Consider the following 17,184-nt stretch of genomic DNA (forward strand, 5'->3'; position numbering starts at 1 on the left):
CCACGTGTCGCGGAGCGGCTGGGCCCGTGAGCCATGGCCGCTGAGCCTGCGCGTCCGGAGCCTGTGCTCCGCAACGGGAGAGGCCACAGCAGAGGGAGGCCCGTGTACCGCTTAAAAAAAAAAAAAAAAAAAAGGAGTGGAATGAGCACGGGCCAGGAGAGAGGTCATAGGTTAGGGTGTGGATCCTGAGGGCCCAAAGGCCCCACTAGGGGCTTCAACTTTCCCTTGGTGTGCATGGGATGGTTGAGCAGATTCCCTTAACTCCTGTGTATTGAGGACCTGCCTGGTATGTATGCAGTAAGCACTCAATCAATGGTGGCTCTTATCACCATCATCTTCCCTTCCTCCTCCAATATGGGTTAAACTGTTTCCCCCTAAAAATTATGTTGAAGTCCTAAGTCCCTGACCTGTGAATGTGACCTTATTTGGAAATAGGGTCTTTGAAGAGGTAATCAAGCCAAGATGAGGTACTAGATTAGGATGGGCCCTAATCCGATGACTGGCATCCTCGTAAAAAGAAGAGAAGAGGCAGAGACACAGGGGCAGAGACTGCAGTGATGCAGCCACAAGCCCAGGAACACCTGGGGCCACCAGGAGCTGGAAGAGGCAAGGAAGGATTTTCCCCTGAAGACTCTGGAAGGAGCATGGCCCTGACAACACCTGATTTCTGACTTCCGGCCTCCAGAACTGCGGGAGAATAAACTGCTGTTGTTTTAAGCCACCCAGTTTATGGTACGTTGCTTTGGCAGCCCTGGGAAGCGAACAGACGCTCCCTTAGGAGTGAGGCTCCAAGGCCAAGGGTGTCCTGGTTAGTCCTGGAGCTCAGGGTCAACTAGGCCTGAGGCTGGCGGGCAGTCCCCCCACATGGGGGAAGCCAGCTCTCATCCGTGCGCAGTGTCTGGCTGCCTTACCGCGCGTCTGCAGCTCGGCGCGGATGCGGGCCTCCGCCGGGAACCCCGCCTGCCACAGGGCCTGGCTGTCGTGCTCACTCCAGCCAGAAAGCTCCAGGCGCCCATCGCGGTGACGGCAGCTCACGGAGTAGTTCAGAGACGCGGCCCCCGCCGAGACGCGGCCCGAATTCTCAAAGCCAGAGTCACTGTCGTGAACGTCCACGGAGACCTAGAATGACACCCAGGAGATGCTGGACCGCCCTGCACAGAGAGCGTCAGCCCAGCCCAGCTGGCACCAGCTCCCACAAACCCTGGGGTTTTGTACCACCCATGCCGCTGGGATGGGAAGAACCAGGACCCCTTCAGGGAAGCAGGTTGGAGGAACAACTGGGTTACACGTGGCCAACTACACGTGTGCTGTTTTGCTGGTGGCGAGGGGCTCTGCCTGCTGAGGAGTGACTGCTAACAGGTCCAGGGTTCCCATCTGGGGGGATGAAAACATTCTGAATGAGAGAGTAGTCGCACAAATTTATGAATGTACTAAATGCCCCTAAATTGTACACTTTAAAATAGTTCAAACGGTCAATACGTATTTTGCCACGATAAAAAAGTTAACAATAATTTTTTAAAAATTTTTTCAAAAAGTTAAAAATACACACCTTGGCCCTCAAAGGCCTTTGAGTTCGCAAGCTCCCCACCATATGTACGTAAGTTAATCACTGAAGCCACGACAGCACAGCAGCCATCACTGGCCAAACACGCAGTGCGTGGCAACAGGTGGCGAGGCCCCCCACTGCTTTATGTCACCCACTCTATAAAGTGGGAAGTGTCACTCCATCATTCAACGATGCTGACTGAGCTCCTACTACATGCTGGCCCCTGTTAAACCTAGGCATGCTGCCATGCACACGACAGACAGAAATGTCTGACCCCATGGAGCTTAAACACCAGAAGTGGGAGACAGACCAGGACAAGGTCAAAGGCGTCAGGTGTCAAACAATGGGAAGATGATGGAAAAGAGAAAGCTGGGAAGAGGCTAGGAAGGGTGTGAAATAATAAGAAAGATGTAGATATAGATGTCTCTGCCCCCGGTTCCTGCTCATATTTGGTCTTTGACCCTAGTTCCTGACACAGAGCCCCTGTACCCTTGTAAATTCTTGAGTGATGGGGGTGACAGTAGCATCTGACATGGAGCTCCTAAGTCCCTTAGAATTTCCTGGGTGATAGGAGAGTCTTTTGTGCTAATGAGGTGACCCTTGGGGGGCTCCTGGGTGGAGGCTGGTCAATCCAGGTTGACTTCAAGGGTTTGACTGCACGACTGGAAGGATGGACGAGGCGCCATTTGCCGAGATGGGGAGATGGGGAGGGGCAGGTCGGGGGGGTCGGCCCGTCTGGTTTGGAACAGTCAAGTCGGACGTGCCTGCCAGGCAGCCGAGTGGAGATACAGCAGGCAGGTGGGTCTGGGGTTCAGTGGAGGGAGAAATGGGGAACATGGCAGTGCAGAGATGGCACTGGTGTGAGACCGGATGAGCCCATGAAGGGAGTGTGTGTGGAAAACGGGGAAAAAGAGGGCTGCGGACAAGCACCAGGTCTGCTGGGAGTGCAGGGAGCTCTGGAGGAGGAGAATGGGTAACAGCCCCGGGGGGTATGGCTGGGCAAGAAAAACGAGTGTTAGCATCCCCAATTTCCAGATGAGGAGACTGAGGCTCAGAGGGAGGTCTGAACCTTGTTCTACCATCCCCTTGTCTCCGAGGTATTTCCAAAAAGGTTTGTTGAATGAATGAATGAATGATTGCCACTATCACTGGTACTTGCCGAGGCTGACCTGCAGGCCCAGCTTGTCCTCCACCCACAGCGTCTGCAGTGTGGGGATGTTGTGCTGGAACGTGCAGTCTAGGGAGATGTGCTCCGGCCACCTAGTGAAGGTCAGCTCCTCAGACACCTGTCAGGGTGGATGACCGTGGGACCGGGGCCATCGGGCTGGGCCGTCCCCACAGCCCCCAGCCCCCCAAGGCCCCGCCAGCAGAGCCCCTACCTGTCTGCCGTCCACTCCAACCCGCAGGGTGTGTCTGTAGCTGGGCCCGAGCCTCTCGGTGGTCAGGTCCAGCAGGACCCGGGCTGGGAGGGCCAAGGGCTGACGCAGGTTGTGTGTGATCAGCAAGTTCACCTCCTGCTGGGTCTACAATAGAGCAAGAGAAACCAAGACTCGTGCGAGATATCACGAAGAGATATTTGTACACCCGTGTCCATAGCAGCACTCATAACAACAGCCAAAGGGTGGAAGCAACCCAAGTGTCCACTGATGAATACATGGATCAACAAAATGTGGTCCATCCACCCAATGCAATGCTATTCAGCCTTAAAAAGGAAGGAAATCAACAGAGCTCGGGGGAGGGGAAAATGAGGAGTTATTGTTTAGTGGGTATAGAGTTTCAGTTTTGCAAGATGAAAAGAGTTCTGGAGATGGATGGTGATGATGTTTGCACAAAAATGTGAACATACTTAATACCGCTGAACTGTGTACTAAAAAGTGGTTAAGATGGTAAATTCTGTTATGCATATTATACCACAATAAAAACATTTAAAAAATAAAATTAAAACATGTATGTGATTAATTAATAAAATAATATACAGTAAGAAGCTGGACACTGTCCAAGTGCTAATGGATAGGATAGATAGATGAATTGTGATAGAGGCACACCATGGAATACTATACAGCAGTGAAAAGGATAATCAACACAGCGTGGGTGAATCTCACAAACATAATGTCGAACAAAACAAGGCAGATGCAAAAGGGAGCACGCTGTGTGCTTCCATGAACATGACATTAAAGAATTCGTACGAGCAGTGGCTCCTGGGGAGTTAGGAAGGGGAAAGGGCAGCTGAGGGACTTCTCCTTGGAAGCCTCATTCCTCTACTCATGGACCTTGATGCTCTCATCTGCCAGGGTCCTCTCTAGAGCTCAGCGGGTATCCAAATGCTTCTCCTCGGGCCTCGGGAGCACATGGCCTCAGCACCCCTTCCCAGGCCACCCTGGGTACCCCACCCATCCACACCCTCACCTCGGTGGTATTGAGGACAAGCAGCCCCCGTAGTGTGTTGGCATCCACGGTGACCAGCACCTGGGCGTCCACGGCCATGGAGTTCACCATGATGTAGCCGGAGCCATCCACTCGACCCGGGACCCCCAGGGCCTGGAGGGGTTTAAGGAGATGGAAGCAGGGCTTCTTGACTAGGGTGGGGTCCCAAGTGGGCATCAGGGGTCCTATAATCCCCCTTGAACTGACCACAAAATGGGGCGTGTGCCCACAAGAGTCTCTACAGGAGAGGGTTTGTGACTTTGATCAGGTTCCCAGAGCGCCCAAGGTCCCCACGTCGGTAGCCCTGCACTGTTCAACGAGCTTCCCCCACCCCCTTCCACCTCCCCAAACTACGAGGATCGCATCTTTATACCCAAGAGAACCACATCTTGTGAAACCAACTGGCCAAGAGTCTTCCAACCACCGGCAGCTGCGAACGTGCATCTCCCCACCTCTCCTCCCCGATCCCCTCCGCCTTCCCAGGCACACAGAACTCAAACACCTGCTCCCAAGAGGCAGACGGGAGCCTGTCCAGGAAGCAGGCTGCAAGGCTGGCCCACGCGGGCATCTCTCTCGGCTGCTCCCGCAAGCACATCCCAGAGCACATCGGCAGTGTGTTCATCTAATCCTGAGAGTGGAAGAGGCCTTTGCACCCCATTTATGATGATGAAACTGAAGCTCAGGGAGGAACAGTGATTTGCTCAAGGTCACCAGAGACAAGGGGCAGAACTGCCATTCAGTCTGGCGCTTCCTGGCCTCAAAGGTGGCCTTCCCGGCACCCAGGTCGGCTGCCTGACTCTCCACCTGTCTGACACAGCGTTTGACCCTGGTAACCCTTCCCTCCTCTTGGAACCCTTTCCTCCCCAGCCTCTCCCTTGGGGTTTCTCCTCCTCCTGGCCTGTTCTTCTTGGTTCCCTTGGCCACTTCCTTCCCATCCCTCCAGCTCTGCAGCCTGAGCACTTAGTCTCCACCCACCCCACAGCCATGTCAGCCAGTCTGTGGCTTTAAATGTGACCACCTAGAGGTGGAGCCCTCCAGTCCAGACCACAGCCGACCTCCCAACTCAAGAGCTGCCCCCAACATCTCCACTTGAGCGTTTAAGAGCCCCGTCAAATTTAACACATCCAAAATAGGCCTGGAGTTGGTGACACCACTTCCCCAACCCTCCTCCTCCATCCACCATTCTCCCCACTCGGGGAACAGCAGCCCCAGACCTCTCATCATGTACGACAAAAGCACAGTCGCCATCCACTGCCCTCTTTTTCTCACACCCACATGCAACTTCTATCCAGTCCTCTGTGATGGATCCTGAATCCAAGTGTGCTCCCACCCCGTGGGCTTTTTATAAAACAGGAGTCAGCAAACAATGGCCCATGGGCCACATCCAGCCCACTGCCTGTTGTAAATAAAGCTTTATTGGAACACAGACACGCCCACATAGTGCATATTGTCTATGGTTCTTTGTACTACAATAGCAGCACTGAGCAGTTACAACAGTGGCTGAACAGCCCGCAAAGCCAAAGATATTTACTATATGAACTTTAATAGAGATGGTTTGCTGACCCCAGTCCTAGAGAATGCCCTTCCCTCTCCAGCCCTGCCTCAGGGCCTTGCACTGGCCATGCTTAGAATACCCTTTCCCCAGACACAAAACAATGCTACTCCCTCCTCTCCTTCAAGTCTGTGCTCAAACGTCATCCTGTCTTTGGAGCCAATCTTGACCGACTATAAAATTGCAATATCTGCCCTGTTTTTTATGCCCCCCTTTGCCACCTTCTCTCTCCCCTTAGCCCTCACCGCTGCGTAATACACTCCACAGTTCAGTGATTTATTCTGGGGGTTGCCAGTCTGCCCCAGGCAGGCATTCATCTCTGCTTTGTTTATGGGTGTATGTCCAGGGCACAGAGGAGATCCTCAATAAGTATCTGAGGAGTCCATCCCTCCAGGGTTCACCCAATCTCTCTGGTTTTGGCAGTGGTCAAAAAGGAGGCCCCTTGGGCTTCCCTGGTGGCATAGTGGTTGAGAATCTGCCTGCTAATGCAGGGGACACGGGTTCAAGCTCTGGTCTGGAAGAAGCCCACATGCCGCGGAGCAACTAGGCCCGTGAGCCACAACTACTGAGCCTGCGCGTCTGGAGCCTGTGCTCCGCAACAAGAGAGGCCGCGATAGTGAGAGGCCTGCGCACCGTGATGAAGAGTGGCCCCCGCTTGCCACGACTAGAGAAAGCCCTCGCACAGAAACGAAGACCCAACAGAGCAAAAATAAATAAATTAATTAATAAACCTCACAAAATCCCTAAGAGATAGATTCTATAAAAATTAAAAAAAAAAAAAAAAAAAAAAAGGCCCCTGTCCTGTCCCCTGGAGACCCTGGTGCCCACCCCTCCCGCTCACCCCTGGCACACCTACCTGCAGGGCCTCGCAGGAGCTCTCGGACAGCACCCGCCATTGCAGCCAGGGGTCCAGCTGCAGCTCACCGCTGCCCCAAAGCTCGCAGGCCCCGGCGTGCAGCTCCAGGCCCAGCTGGTGCCCGGCCTCCCACCCAAGCTGGACGGTCAGCGAGGCCTCTGGGGGAATGGAGTGCAGTGAAAGCAGCGTGTGCCTCATCTTCGCTCGAAGTGTGGCCTCGGATGGGTGCAGGGCCACCGCCAAGGTCAGGGAGGCAGTCTGGCCGGCCGCTGCGAGGACCCCTGAAGCTTCTGCTTCCCTACCTGAGGCCTGCAGGGAGCCGCTGAGCTGCAGCCCTGCTGGGAGGCCCAGGCCCTGCAGGACCACAGAGAGTGGGGTCGGAAGGTGGTCCCACATCGGGAGTGACCCTGATTCTCCATCTTCTACCCTCTTACCCCTCCAGCCCTGCCTACCAACTTGTGCCCCTCCCCCATTATGGTAACAACGAAACTGCAACAGCAATCATAATACACAACAATTGTCCATCATAGAACACTTAGTACATGCACAGCTGCATGCTAAGTAATTCACAAGAATGTTCTCTTTTCACCCTATTTGATGGCTCTGAAAGGGGTAGTTAATATCCCCGTATTACAGATGGGAAAACTGAAGCTCAAAGAGGTGAAGTAATTGTCCAGGGTCATATAGCTAGGAAGTAGCAGAGCCAAGGTTTGAACCTGATCTGTCTTCAGTCTATGCTTCAGACTGGGGCTGGTTCAATTTAAATTAAAATAAAGTAAAAGAAAGAATTCATGTTCTTCTGTAGCACTAGTGAGCTCATTTTAAGCTACACATGGCTGGCAGCTCCTGTCCTGGATATCAAAAAATGAAACATTTCCATCATCATAGAAAGTTCTAGTGGGCAGGACTGCTTTATCCCGTGATGCTCTACTCTCTCACGGCCCAATCCTGTGTTGACCTGATTAACACTGACAGAGCATCTGTGGGCACCCAGCCCTATGCTCAGGGATGCCGAGTGGACCAGACCCTGTCCCTGTGCCCAGGAAGCTCCATCAGGAGACAGGGGAGTGACCTGTCCCACTCAGACGAGGGCACCAGTCCTGTCTGCTGACCCAGACTCCAGCGTCAGGGATTCCCCTCCCCCAAACATCACAGGACAATTCTCAGCTCAGATAAAACCCAGCCTGTGGTTTTTAACAGGTTATGAAACCAAGATGTGACTGTTCCCCATTGTCAGCTGAGGACAGCTTCCCTCATTCCCTTCCTGCTCTCAAAATTTTACTAAGAAGACAGACCTTTATAAGAATTTATATTCTGAATCTGTGGTCCTTTAGTTTTAAAGCGTGCCTCTAATCTCTCCCAGCCTCTATTTCCTCATCTGCGGAATGGGAATGTGGGATTAGTGATAAGAGGAAGCAAGTATCCGACAGGGTTTTTGGGAAATAGTAGCTGGGGTCTTGGGAAGCCCCTGGAGGGGAGCGTCAGCCAGGCTCAGGCCTCACGCTGACAGGGGCTCTGGAAGCTGCCTCTCCAGTCACTCTGCTGGCCCGCCATACACACCTCCAGCAGCGGGCAGCCCGGCTCAGTGGTCAGTGTCCATGTGCTCTGGTTCTCAGCTTGCTGCTCCAGCGCACCCCGCAGCTGGCACGGCCCCATCCGGAGGGCCAGGGAGCCGCGGCTGGTGGGGGGGCCAGGCCGGGCAGTCAGGCTGACGGCGCTCCCAGACGGCAGACCCAGGCGACCCAGAAGGGGCAGGGAGTGGGTCAGGTGCCCCAGGGCAGAAGGCTGGGCCCCGCAGGTGCGGGCCAGCTGCAGGTGGGCGTCTCCGTGGTCACTGCGGAGGCCTGCGGCCAGGTCGAATTCACAGGGTCCCCAGCTCAGGCGGCCCTCGGAGTGCAGGGCCTGTGGGATTCCAGTTGCCTGGAATATGGGGAAAGTGGTCGGATTTAGGGGCAGCTCCAGAAGCCAAGGTGGGGGAGCTGGAGACAGGCCTGGGTGCGAAGAGGGCAGCGGTGGACCCACAGCCTGAACTCTATCAGCACCTCCCTCTGCAAGGTGACTGATACCAAGGGTATCCCACGGAGAGGTTGGGGCTCAAGTTCTGGCTCCACCACTAAGTCGGTGGTTCCAACCTGCAACCTCAGCTTACCCATCTCTAAAATGGGAGTTGATGTATAGCATCATAAGTTGCTGGGAGATGTAAGTAAGTTAACACTTGTGAGCCCAGAGCCAGGCACCCAGAAAGCACCGGCTACTGGAAATACATCACTAACATCAATGTTCACTGGCCGGAGGGCAGACACCTTAAGCAACTCGCTCCCCTGGGGCCCAGGACGCACCCCACATGGGGGCAGGGACCCAAGATGGGAATGAAAGGAGGGGTACAAGCAGCCCCTTCCTCCCGGGGGTGAGGATTTAAGGGGCCTCAGAGGGCACTCAGCACATGTGCCTGATGAACATATCAGCTGCTGCTTCGTACTATGCTCATTCTTACTGCTGGAGCCTTAACCCCAGGAATGGGGGAAGTGAGATGTGAGAACAGGATCAACTTGAGCCCCAGAAAGGAAGGGAACTGGTGTCTCAGGAAGGCCCTTTGCAAAAGGGGAGAAAACTCAGTTCTGGTCCCATTTTTGGCTCAAAGCTTTGTAGTCAACGAGCCCCCCAATTCAAGTGACAACGGCAAAAAAAGACTAAAGTTTCTCATGCTGAGTGCAGAGCTGGGCATACAGCAGGCGGTTAATAACTTGTGGAGGGAGGTGGGAACCTACATTGACCGGTGGAGTGGGGGCTTACCTCCAGCAGGGGGCAGTGATTCACCAGGGCCAAGGTCCAGTTGCGTGTGGCGTTGGCCTCTGTCCTGACGTCCCCATGGGCAGTCAGGGTGCATGGGCCCAGGGCCACCTCCAGCTGGGCCCTGGGGGGTTCGTCTCCCCCCACGGACACTCGGATGTGGTTGTCGGGGGGCACCCCCAGCGCCTGAAGTGGAGGCCATGTGTGCTGGAGGCTGGTGTCCAGGCAGGCATGGCGGCCGCAGGCTGTGTGGACGTGGGCCCGGGCGAAAGTGTCCCCGGAAGACACCTGAGCCGCCAGGCTGGCCCCAAAGGCGTGGACCAGGAAGGAGCCATTCAAGATAAGCACAGCTGGATTCTGCCACCAAGAAAGGCAAGGTGAGCCCGAGCGGGTGTCCCTACAACACCCCACCAAGCGTGTCCACCGTCTGCCTGTCCACAGGTGATCAAGGGAGCCCCCATCCCCCAGGGGCACCCCCCCTTAACAGGTGATGTTCCTGTGAAGCACTTCTCTCTGAAGAGCTGAAACCGGCCTCCCAGGGAGTCAAGAAATTCGACCGTTCAGAGCACTTTAGGGCCCCTTGATGCCCACTTCCCCACTCCCCATGAGGCCTCTGGGTCCTCCCTCCCGTTTCCTCCTCTCTTTTCCATAATGGAACCTTGGGCCTCTCAGCCTCTCTGGTCTGGACACGTCCCTCTTAACGCCTCGAATGGAAGTCACTGCATCTCTATGTAGTGTACCTGGGGGTCCTGGAGTGTCTGCACGCCCGTGACAGAACCAGGAGCTGCTCTCAGCCCTTTCCTGTCACCCAGTGCTCCTCTGTCCACCTGGGGTGGGGACAGCACCACTGACGACAGGGTGAATGCATGTATCACCCCCACCACAGCTAAATGGAGGCCACAGAGGAGCCACGGAGCTCGGGGTGGCCACCCACGGGGCGCAGCCCAAGGATTCTCCCACCTGGATGTTGCGGACCTGCTCCAGGACTAAGGAATGCCCGATTTCCAGCCCTTTCCTGGAATTCCAGACCATGGCTCTCAGAGGGAAGGGCCGTCCATTCATGGATCTTGTCCTAATCCTCCCGCGCAGTTAGTCTTTGCAGAAGTCACCCTCGCGCCCCAGCCCTGAGTCTTTCTCACAGGTGTAGCTGCTAACTCCACGTGCCCCCTCAGTCTTAAGTTTCCTCTGGGGGGAGGCAGCTCATCCGTCTAGCTCATTAAGACCCTTTCAATCCTGATCCTCAATTCTCTTGGCTAACCCTCCTGCCATTCAGGCCACTGTGTGACCTTGGGAAGGTGACTTCACCTCTCTGAGCCTCAGTTTCCACATCTGTAAAATGAGATCATGATTCCCTGGTAGCTGAAACCACCCCAAAAGAGAGGATACCAAATTGAGACGGCACCTGACATGCGTTGGCCCATTTCATGCTCGACAGTGTAAGGTAGGTGTTGCCACCTGCAGTTTACTGATGACGAGGCTGAGGCTCAGAGAGGTTAACGCCTGACTAAAAGTCACACAGCAGGTGAGTGGCAGGTCTGGGCAGGAAGTTGTGTTGGTCTGATTTTCTGGTCCCTGTACTGGGTGGAGGTGCTACCACTGCCAAGCTGGAGGCATGAAAGTACTGCATCTTTTACGCTCACAGAGGTGAAGCTGGCAGAAACAGTCCTCCCAAGGAGGCCATGTTCCCTCTATCTGGACAGCTAGGCGGTGAGCCCATAGCACCAGCTCCCAGGGCCCCCAGGCAGTGCCCCAGGCCAGACACCCTGCAGCATCCACTCAGCACCTCCAGGCTCATGTCTCCCTGGTCCCGGAGCAGATCCTCAGGAGCAGAAAAACCTCTGTCCTTCTCCTCCCCAAGGCCATCCTCAGGGCTATGCTCACTGGCTGGCCCCCCAGAGCCACCTGGACTGAGAGCTCAGCTGAGCCAGGCCTACCACAAGCTGCCCACCCAGCTGCCCACAGGGCAGCACTGACAAGGTCTGCAGGCAACCCCAGTGGTCGTCCCATGTCCAGTTCACCCACAGCTCCTGGCCCAGGAGCCACAGGGCCCCGCTGGAGATCAGGGAGTGCAGGCCCTGTACTCAGTTCTCCCATCCATGCCTTGCCTTCGAAGGAGAGGACCTACTATCCACCTGCACCCTGGCCCGGGAGAGCTCGGAGCTACTTAAGCTGTGCTGTGCCCCAGCCTGGGCAGCATGTGTGCCTGTGAGCCCCACGGTCTGTCTCCCTCAAAAGACCCAGATATGCCTGTCACCAGCCCAGCTCCCCGTGGCAGAGGCTGGCTTGAAACACTTGGATTCTGGGTCACTGTCTAAGTGTGCTTACAGAAGGGACCACCCATCTGCTGTCAGGTTGGGCTGGGTCCCCTCAGGGCTGGGAGCCCAGATGCATGTTACTGGGGATGTAGACGGCTTGGAGGGGACCATGTGGGTCAGCCTGGCAGTGGCCACAGGCCCTAAGCCATCCAGCAGGGAGCCCCTGGTGCTCAGCCTGTGCCCACCCCACCCCCCCGGAGGCAGACCACCATCTCCCACCCTGCCCTGCCTGTGACAGAGACCCTTGTACCTCGTGAGGCCACCCAGTGACGTCCCCCCAGCAGAGCCCTGACAGCTGGGCAGGCGAAGCGTCTCCACTGCAGTTGACCTAGGGAGACCAGCAGGGTGGGTAGGGGGCATGTGTAGGCATGAGGTGTCTCTCCCCAATCTTAACCCTGGACAGAGTACTGAGATACAGCTTGACCCCATCTCCGTTTGTGAAGGCCTCCCTGGGAAGATAACCCCCAAAGAAAGGTTTGTGCAGACCTAAGTGCTAACCCACAGAATCGTCAAAAACAGAAGTAACCAGAAAAAAAACAGAAGTAACCTGTGTGCCAGGTTCTAACTGGTTCCTCATCTGAGGAACATGGGAGGTAAACATGGGAGGCAGGGATTATTAACAGCCCCATTTTGCAGATGAGAACACTGAGGCACAGAAAGAGTAAGCAACTGGACTAAAGTTGCACAATTGGTAAGTGATGAAGCAGACTGGATTCGGGCCACACGCCTGGCTCACTCACCCTGACACTCGCACACTTTGGATGGTTTAGCCACACCTGTGCCAGGCCCAGAGGTGGTTTCCTGCTTTTTGTTCTTGAGAACAATGCAAAAGACAGTTGTGTGTGTGTTTCCTTGTCTAGTGTTCCGGGTTTCTCCAGGGGAGGTAACCCAGAACACGAGCTGAAGGGTGAGAGTCTCAGCAGTTTTCATTTTACTAGATAGACCCAGAGCGCCTCTGAGGGAGCTGCCTCAAATACACTTCCATTTATGACGGCAGGGGAGGGAGTGCTGACAGAGGGACAGGAGGACAAGTGGACAGAAGACAGAGAAGAAGAGTAGAAGGCAGGGTGGGGAGGAAGGAAGGGAGGGTGGATGGATGGGAGGAGAGGGTGGGAGGAAAGGAGAAAGGACGGATGGGAAAGGAGGATGCGAAATTTGGTGAGAGGCTGGGAGGGAAGGTGGGAGGGGCTGGGACGGTGAGAGGGTCTAGGGAGGTGGGAGGGGTAAACTGGTGGGAGGGGCTAGGGAGGTGGGAGGGGCAATCTGGTGGGAGGGGCAACCTGGTGGGAGGGGCTAGGGAGGTGGGAGGGGCAAGCTGGTGGGAGCTGGGAAGGTGACTAGAGAAGTTGCATAGGCAGTGGGCCCCGCCCAAATGGGGACCTTGGGTCACTTACCTGGAGCCTTGAGAGGCCATGGTGCAGCCCCAGGGCCAGCCCCCAGCGGCCGCCGGCTCCCCTCCTCTCCAGGGCTACACGAAGCTGATCGCCATCCACGTTCACCACCAGCGCGACCGCCAGACTGGGTCCCACGCTCTGGGAGAAGCAAAGCTGTGGGTGTCCCTCAGGCCCACTGCCCCCACGGGGCCCGGGCCCAGCCCCCTCACCCACCTGCAAGTGCCCGCGGCCATCCACGGAGAAGGGGAGGCCCCAGCGCCTGAGGCCGGGCACCGTGTGGCCAAGGCTGGCACGGAGCCGGCTGCCCGGGGTGCTGGTGACCGGGCCCTCCAGGCCAAGGGCAGCATCCAGCTGACGCTCTGCACTACGCAGCATCACACGCACTGAGAGGTTGGAAGCCACGTGGCTGTGCAGTAGGAGCAACTCTGCCTGGGAGGGGAGTCCTGGGGATGAGAGGAACCAGAAGATGGTATACTCCACGGGAGCCAGAACGGGGTCACTGACAGCCCTCCTTCTCTCTGGAGGGTCCCCTGAGCCCTGAGGCAGCTCCCACCTAATACCTACAATGGCCACACCTAGCAAGTGATAGGCCCCGTGTCCCCTTTGGATTCCTACCTCCCCAAAGACAGGGCATGGGCTCTCAGAAAGCATTTGTGGCTCTCAGAAAGCACGAGGGGAACAGGGGTCTGATCCTGTGCTCTCCTCTTGTTGCTGCACCTTTGGGCCCCCCCAGGTCCCGTGGAAATGACCCCAAGAAGCTAGAGCTGGGGGTGTCCAAGCTATTTCTTAACCACAGTGCCGAGAACATCCTGGAGGCCCTGCTAGACCAGGCTTCCAAGCTGGAGAAGCCAGACTGGGGGCGGGGAGTCCTGGGGGAGGGGCCAGTGGCAGGGGCGTCTGCCCTCCAGTTTGGAGGTGTGTCTGTACCGGGTAGCAACCAGTGTTCTGGCTGAATAACAGCCCAGGGAAGATGGAGGCACTGGGAGAAGCTAGTAGGGGGAGGAAGTAGAGCTGGAAGGTGGGTTTGGGGACTGGGGGCTCCTTTAACCCCCTTGGCTTCAGGCCCTGGGAGTCTTTGGGGGAGGAAGCCATTGGGCCCTATCCACCCCTCCTACCTGCCTCACTCAAGGTGCTGATGTTGTGACTCAGTGCGACCGAGAGCTGGCCGTGCCCAGGGCCCCAGATGCAGACTCCACCCAGAGCTAGGCTGGCCGTGTCAGCATGGAGGCTGGCCTGGCCCTCAAGGCTCCCTGTCTGGGCCTGCAGTCGCCCCCTCAGCTGGAGCTCTCCTGGCAAGGCCCGGCTGCCATTCTGGACAAGGATGCAGGTCACACTGTGCACACTGGTGCTGTTCCCTGCCTTCTCATGCTTGTCCCGCAAGAGGAATCCCAGCACAGCTGAGTCAGCAGTGACCTTGATGGTACCTGCAGAGGATGGGAGAGAACCCATACAAAGAAGGGTATCAGCCCAGGGTACTGGGCTGCTTTGGGAAGGAAGGCAAAGAATCCTGGGGCAGGAAGTTCCTAGATCCATGATAAAATTCTAATTCTTGTCGGAGAGAGCATATCTGGGAAATGGAGCAAATTAAACCACCTCCCCCGCAGGATGCTCCGAGGACCAAGCAAGCTAATTCACAAATAAAAGAGCTTTGGCAAAAAAGCAGCAAGCCTGACAAGGCGTGTCTGTTAATACCAGTGCTGAATCCTGCTCAGGAGAGTCACGGATCAAAGTGATAGAAAGCCCCCATTTTACAGACAACAAAACCGAGACCCAGAAAGCCTCGAGGGGTCCAACCTGGAATTCTACGGAGAGAAAAACTGCTCAGAGGTCTCTTCCACCCACTGGAGAAAAAGATTCCACACCCTTAAGCTAGTCCCACACACCCTTAAGCTAGTCCCATTCCAATACATAACTCATGCATTAGAGAAATTCTTGCTCTTATCATTTACATTTACATCTCCTGACCCCACTGGGCTCCAGTAGGGTCTTGACGTGGTTCAAGTGCCCTTATACCTCTCTCCTTTCATTCAAGGTTTGACTCGGGGGTCACCACCTCCAAGAAGCCTTGCTTGGCCTTTCTGCACCCCCAGGCTGGGTTAGACACCCTTGTTCTGTGCTACCAGACATAGAGCTCTTGCTAACCTTTATCACAGAGTCCAGAGCACTTTCTATACAGGTGGAAATTTCTCACAGAATCTTGAAATCATCTTTTTACAAATTCCTTACATTTTAGGGCCCTATGTCACCATGCCCTACAATATGTTAACCAGTGTGAAATAATGTCAATGGAACAGTGTGGAATCGAGGAATAGACCCATACACAAATTGTCAATTGATTTTTGACAAAAGTGCAAAGGTCACTAACCGGAAAAAGGATAGCCTTTTTAATAAATGTGCTGAATTGTTTGGAAATCCACATGTGAAAAAACTACCGTGAACTTTACCCAAACATATACACAAATTAATTCAAAATTAACCACATAAGAAAAGGGAACCCTCTTACACTGTTGGTGAAAATGTAAACTGGTGCAGCCATTATGGAGAACAGTAAGGAGGTTCTTGAAAAATATAAAAATAGAGTTACCATATGATCCAGCAATTCCACTCCTGGGCATATATCCAGGAAAGGTGAAAATTCTAATTCGAAAAGATAAAGGCACCCCAATGTTCACTGCAACAGTATTTACAATAGCCAAGACACGGAAGCAACCTAAGTGTCCATCAACAGATGAACGGATAAAGATGTGATACATATATACAATGGAATATTAGTCATAAAAAAAGAATGAAATATGCTATCTGCAACAGCATGGATGGATCTGGAGATTATCCACATTATATTAAGTTAATTAAGTCAGAAAGAGAAAGACAAATATCATATGATATTGCTTATATGCGGAATCTAAGAAAAAAATGATACAAATGAACTTATTTACAAAACAGGAACAGACTCACAGACTTAGAGAACGAACTTATGGTTACCAGGGGGGAGGGTGGGGGAGGGATAGATTGGGAGTTTGGAATTGACATGTACACACTACTATATTTAAAATAGATTACCAACAAGGATCTACTGTATAGCACAAGGAACTCTGCTCAATATTCTGTAATAACCTAAATGGGAAAATAATTTGAAAAAGAATAGATACATGTATATGCATAACTGAATCACTTTGCTGTGCACCTGAAAGTGACACAACATTGTTAATCAACTATGTTCCAATATAAAATTAAAATTAAAATTAAAAAAATTAAAAAAAGAAAAGATACATGCACCCCAATGTTCATAGCAGCATTATTTACAATAGCCAAGCCATGGAGGCAACCTAAGTGTTCATCAACAGATGAATGGATAAAGAAGATGTGGTATAACAGACGTAGAGAACAAACGTATGGACACCACGGGGGGAAAGTGGCAGGGGTGGTGGTGGTGGTGTGATGAAATGGGAGATTGGGATTGACATGTACACACTGATGTGTATAAAATAGATAAGTAATAAGAACCTGCTGTATAAAAAATAAATAAAGTAAAATTCAAAAAAAAAGATGTGGTACAGATATACAATGGAATATTACTCAACCATAAAAAAGAATAAAATATGCCATTGCAGCAGCATGGATGGACCTGGAGATTATCATACTAAGTGAAGTAAGTCAGAGAAAGACAAATATGAATATCATATGATAGCACTTATATGTGGAATCTAAAATATGACTCAAATGAACTTATTTACAAAACAGAAGCAGACTCACAGACATAGAAAACAAACTTATGGTTACCAAAGGGGAAAGGGTAAAGGAGGGATAAATTAGGAATTTGGGATTAACAGATACACACTACTGTATATAAAATAGATAAACAACAAGGTCCTGCTGTATAGCACAGGAAACTGTATTCCATATCTTGTAATAACCTATAATGGAAGGCAATCTGAAAAAGAATATATATATATACATATATATAAAACGAATCACTTTGCTCTACACTTGAAACTAACACAACATTGGAAATCAACTGTACTTCAATAATAAAAAAACAAATAAAATTAACCACAGACCTAAATTTAAAGCCTAATATCATAACACTTCTAGAAAAAAAATATGAGAGAAAAATTTGTGGCCTCAGGCAAATATTTCTTATATGACATCAAAAGCATGATTCACAAAAGAAAAAAAATGATAAATTGGATTTCATCAAAATTTAAAACCTCCACTTTTCAAAAGACACCATTAAAAAAATAAAAAGAGGGCTTCCCTGGTGGCGCAGTGGTTGCGCGTCCGCCTGCCGATGCAGGGGAACCGGGTTC

General features: G+C 53.1%; 1 protein-coding gene across 1 annotated transcript in view; it reads right to left on the bottom strand.

Moving 5' to 3' along the window:
- Positions 1-17,184, bottom strand: part of LOC129392709 (uncharacterized) — a 126,515-nt gene that overhangs the window by 47,280 nt on the left and 62,051 nt on the right. Inside the window, 6 exon segments of the mRNA XM_055089741.1 lie at positions 912-1,119; positions 11,734-11,811; positions 12,463-12,491; positions 12,874-13,015; positions 13,091-13,320; positions 13,993-14,301. Coding sequence (XP_054945716.1) covers positions 912-1,119; positions 11,734-11,811; positions 12,463-12,491; positions 12,874-13,015; positions 13,091-13,320; positions 13,993-14,301 — 996 coding nt within the window.

The sequence above is a fragment of the Physeter macrocephalus genome, chromosome 14 (genome assembly GCF_002837175.3).
Source record: "Physeter macrocephalus isolate SW-GA chromosome 14, ASM283717v5, whole genome shotgun sequence".
NCBI lineage: Eukaryota > Metazoa > Chordata > Mammalia > Artiodactyla > Physeteridae > Physeter > Physeter macrocephalus.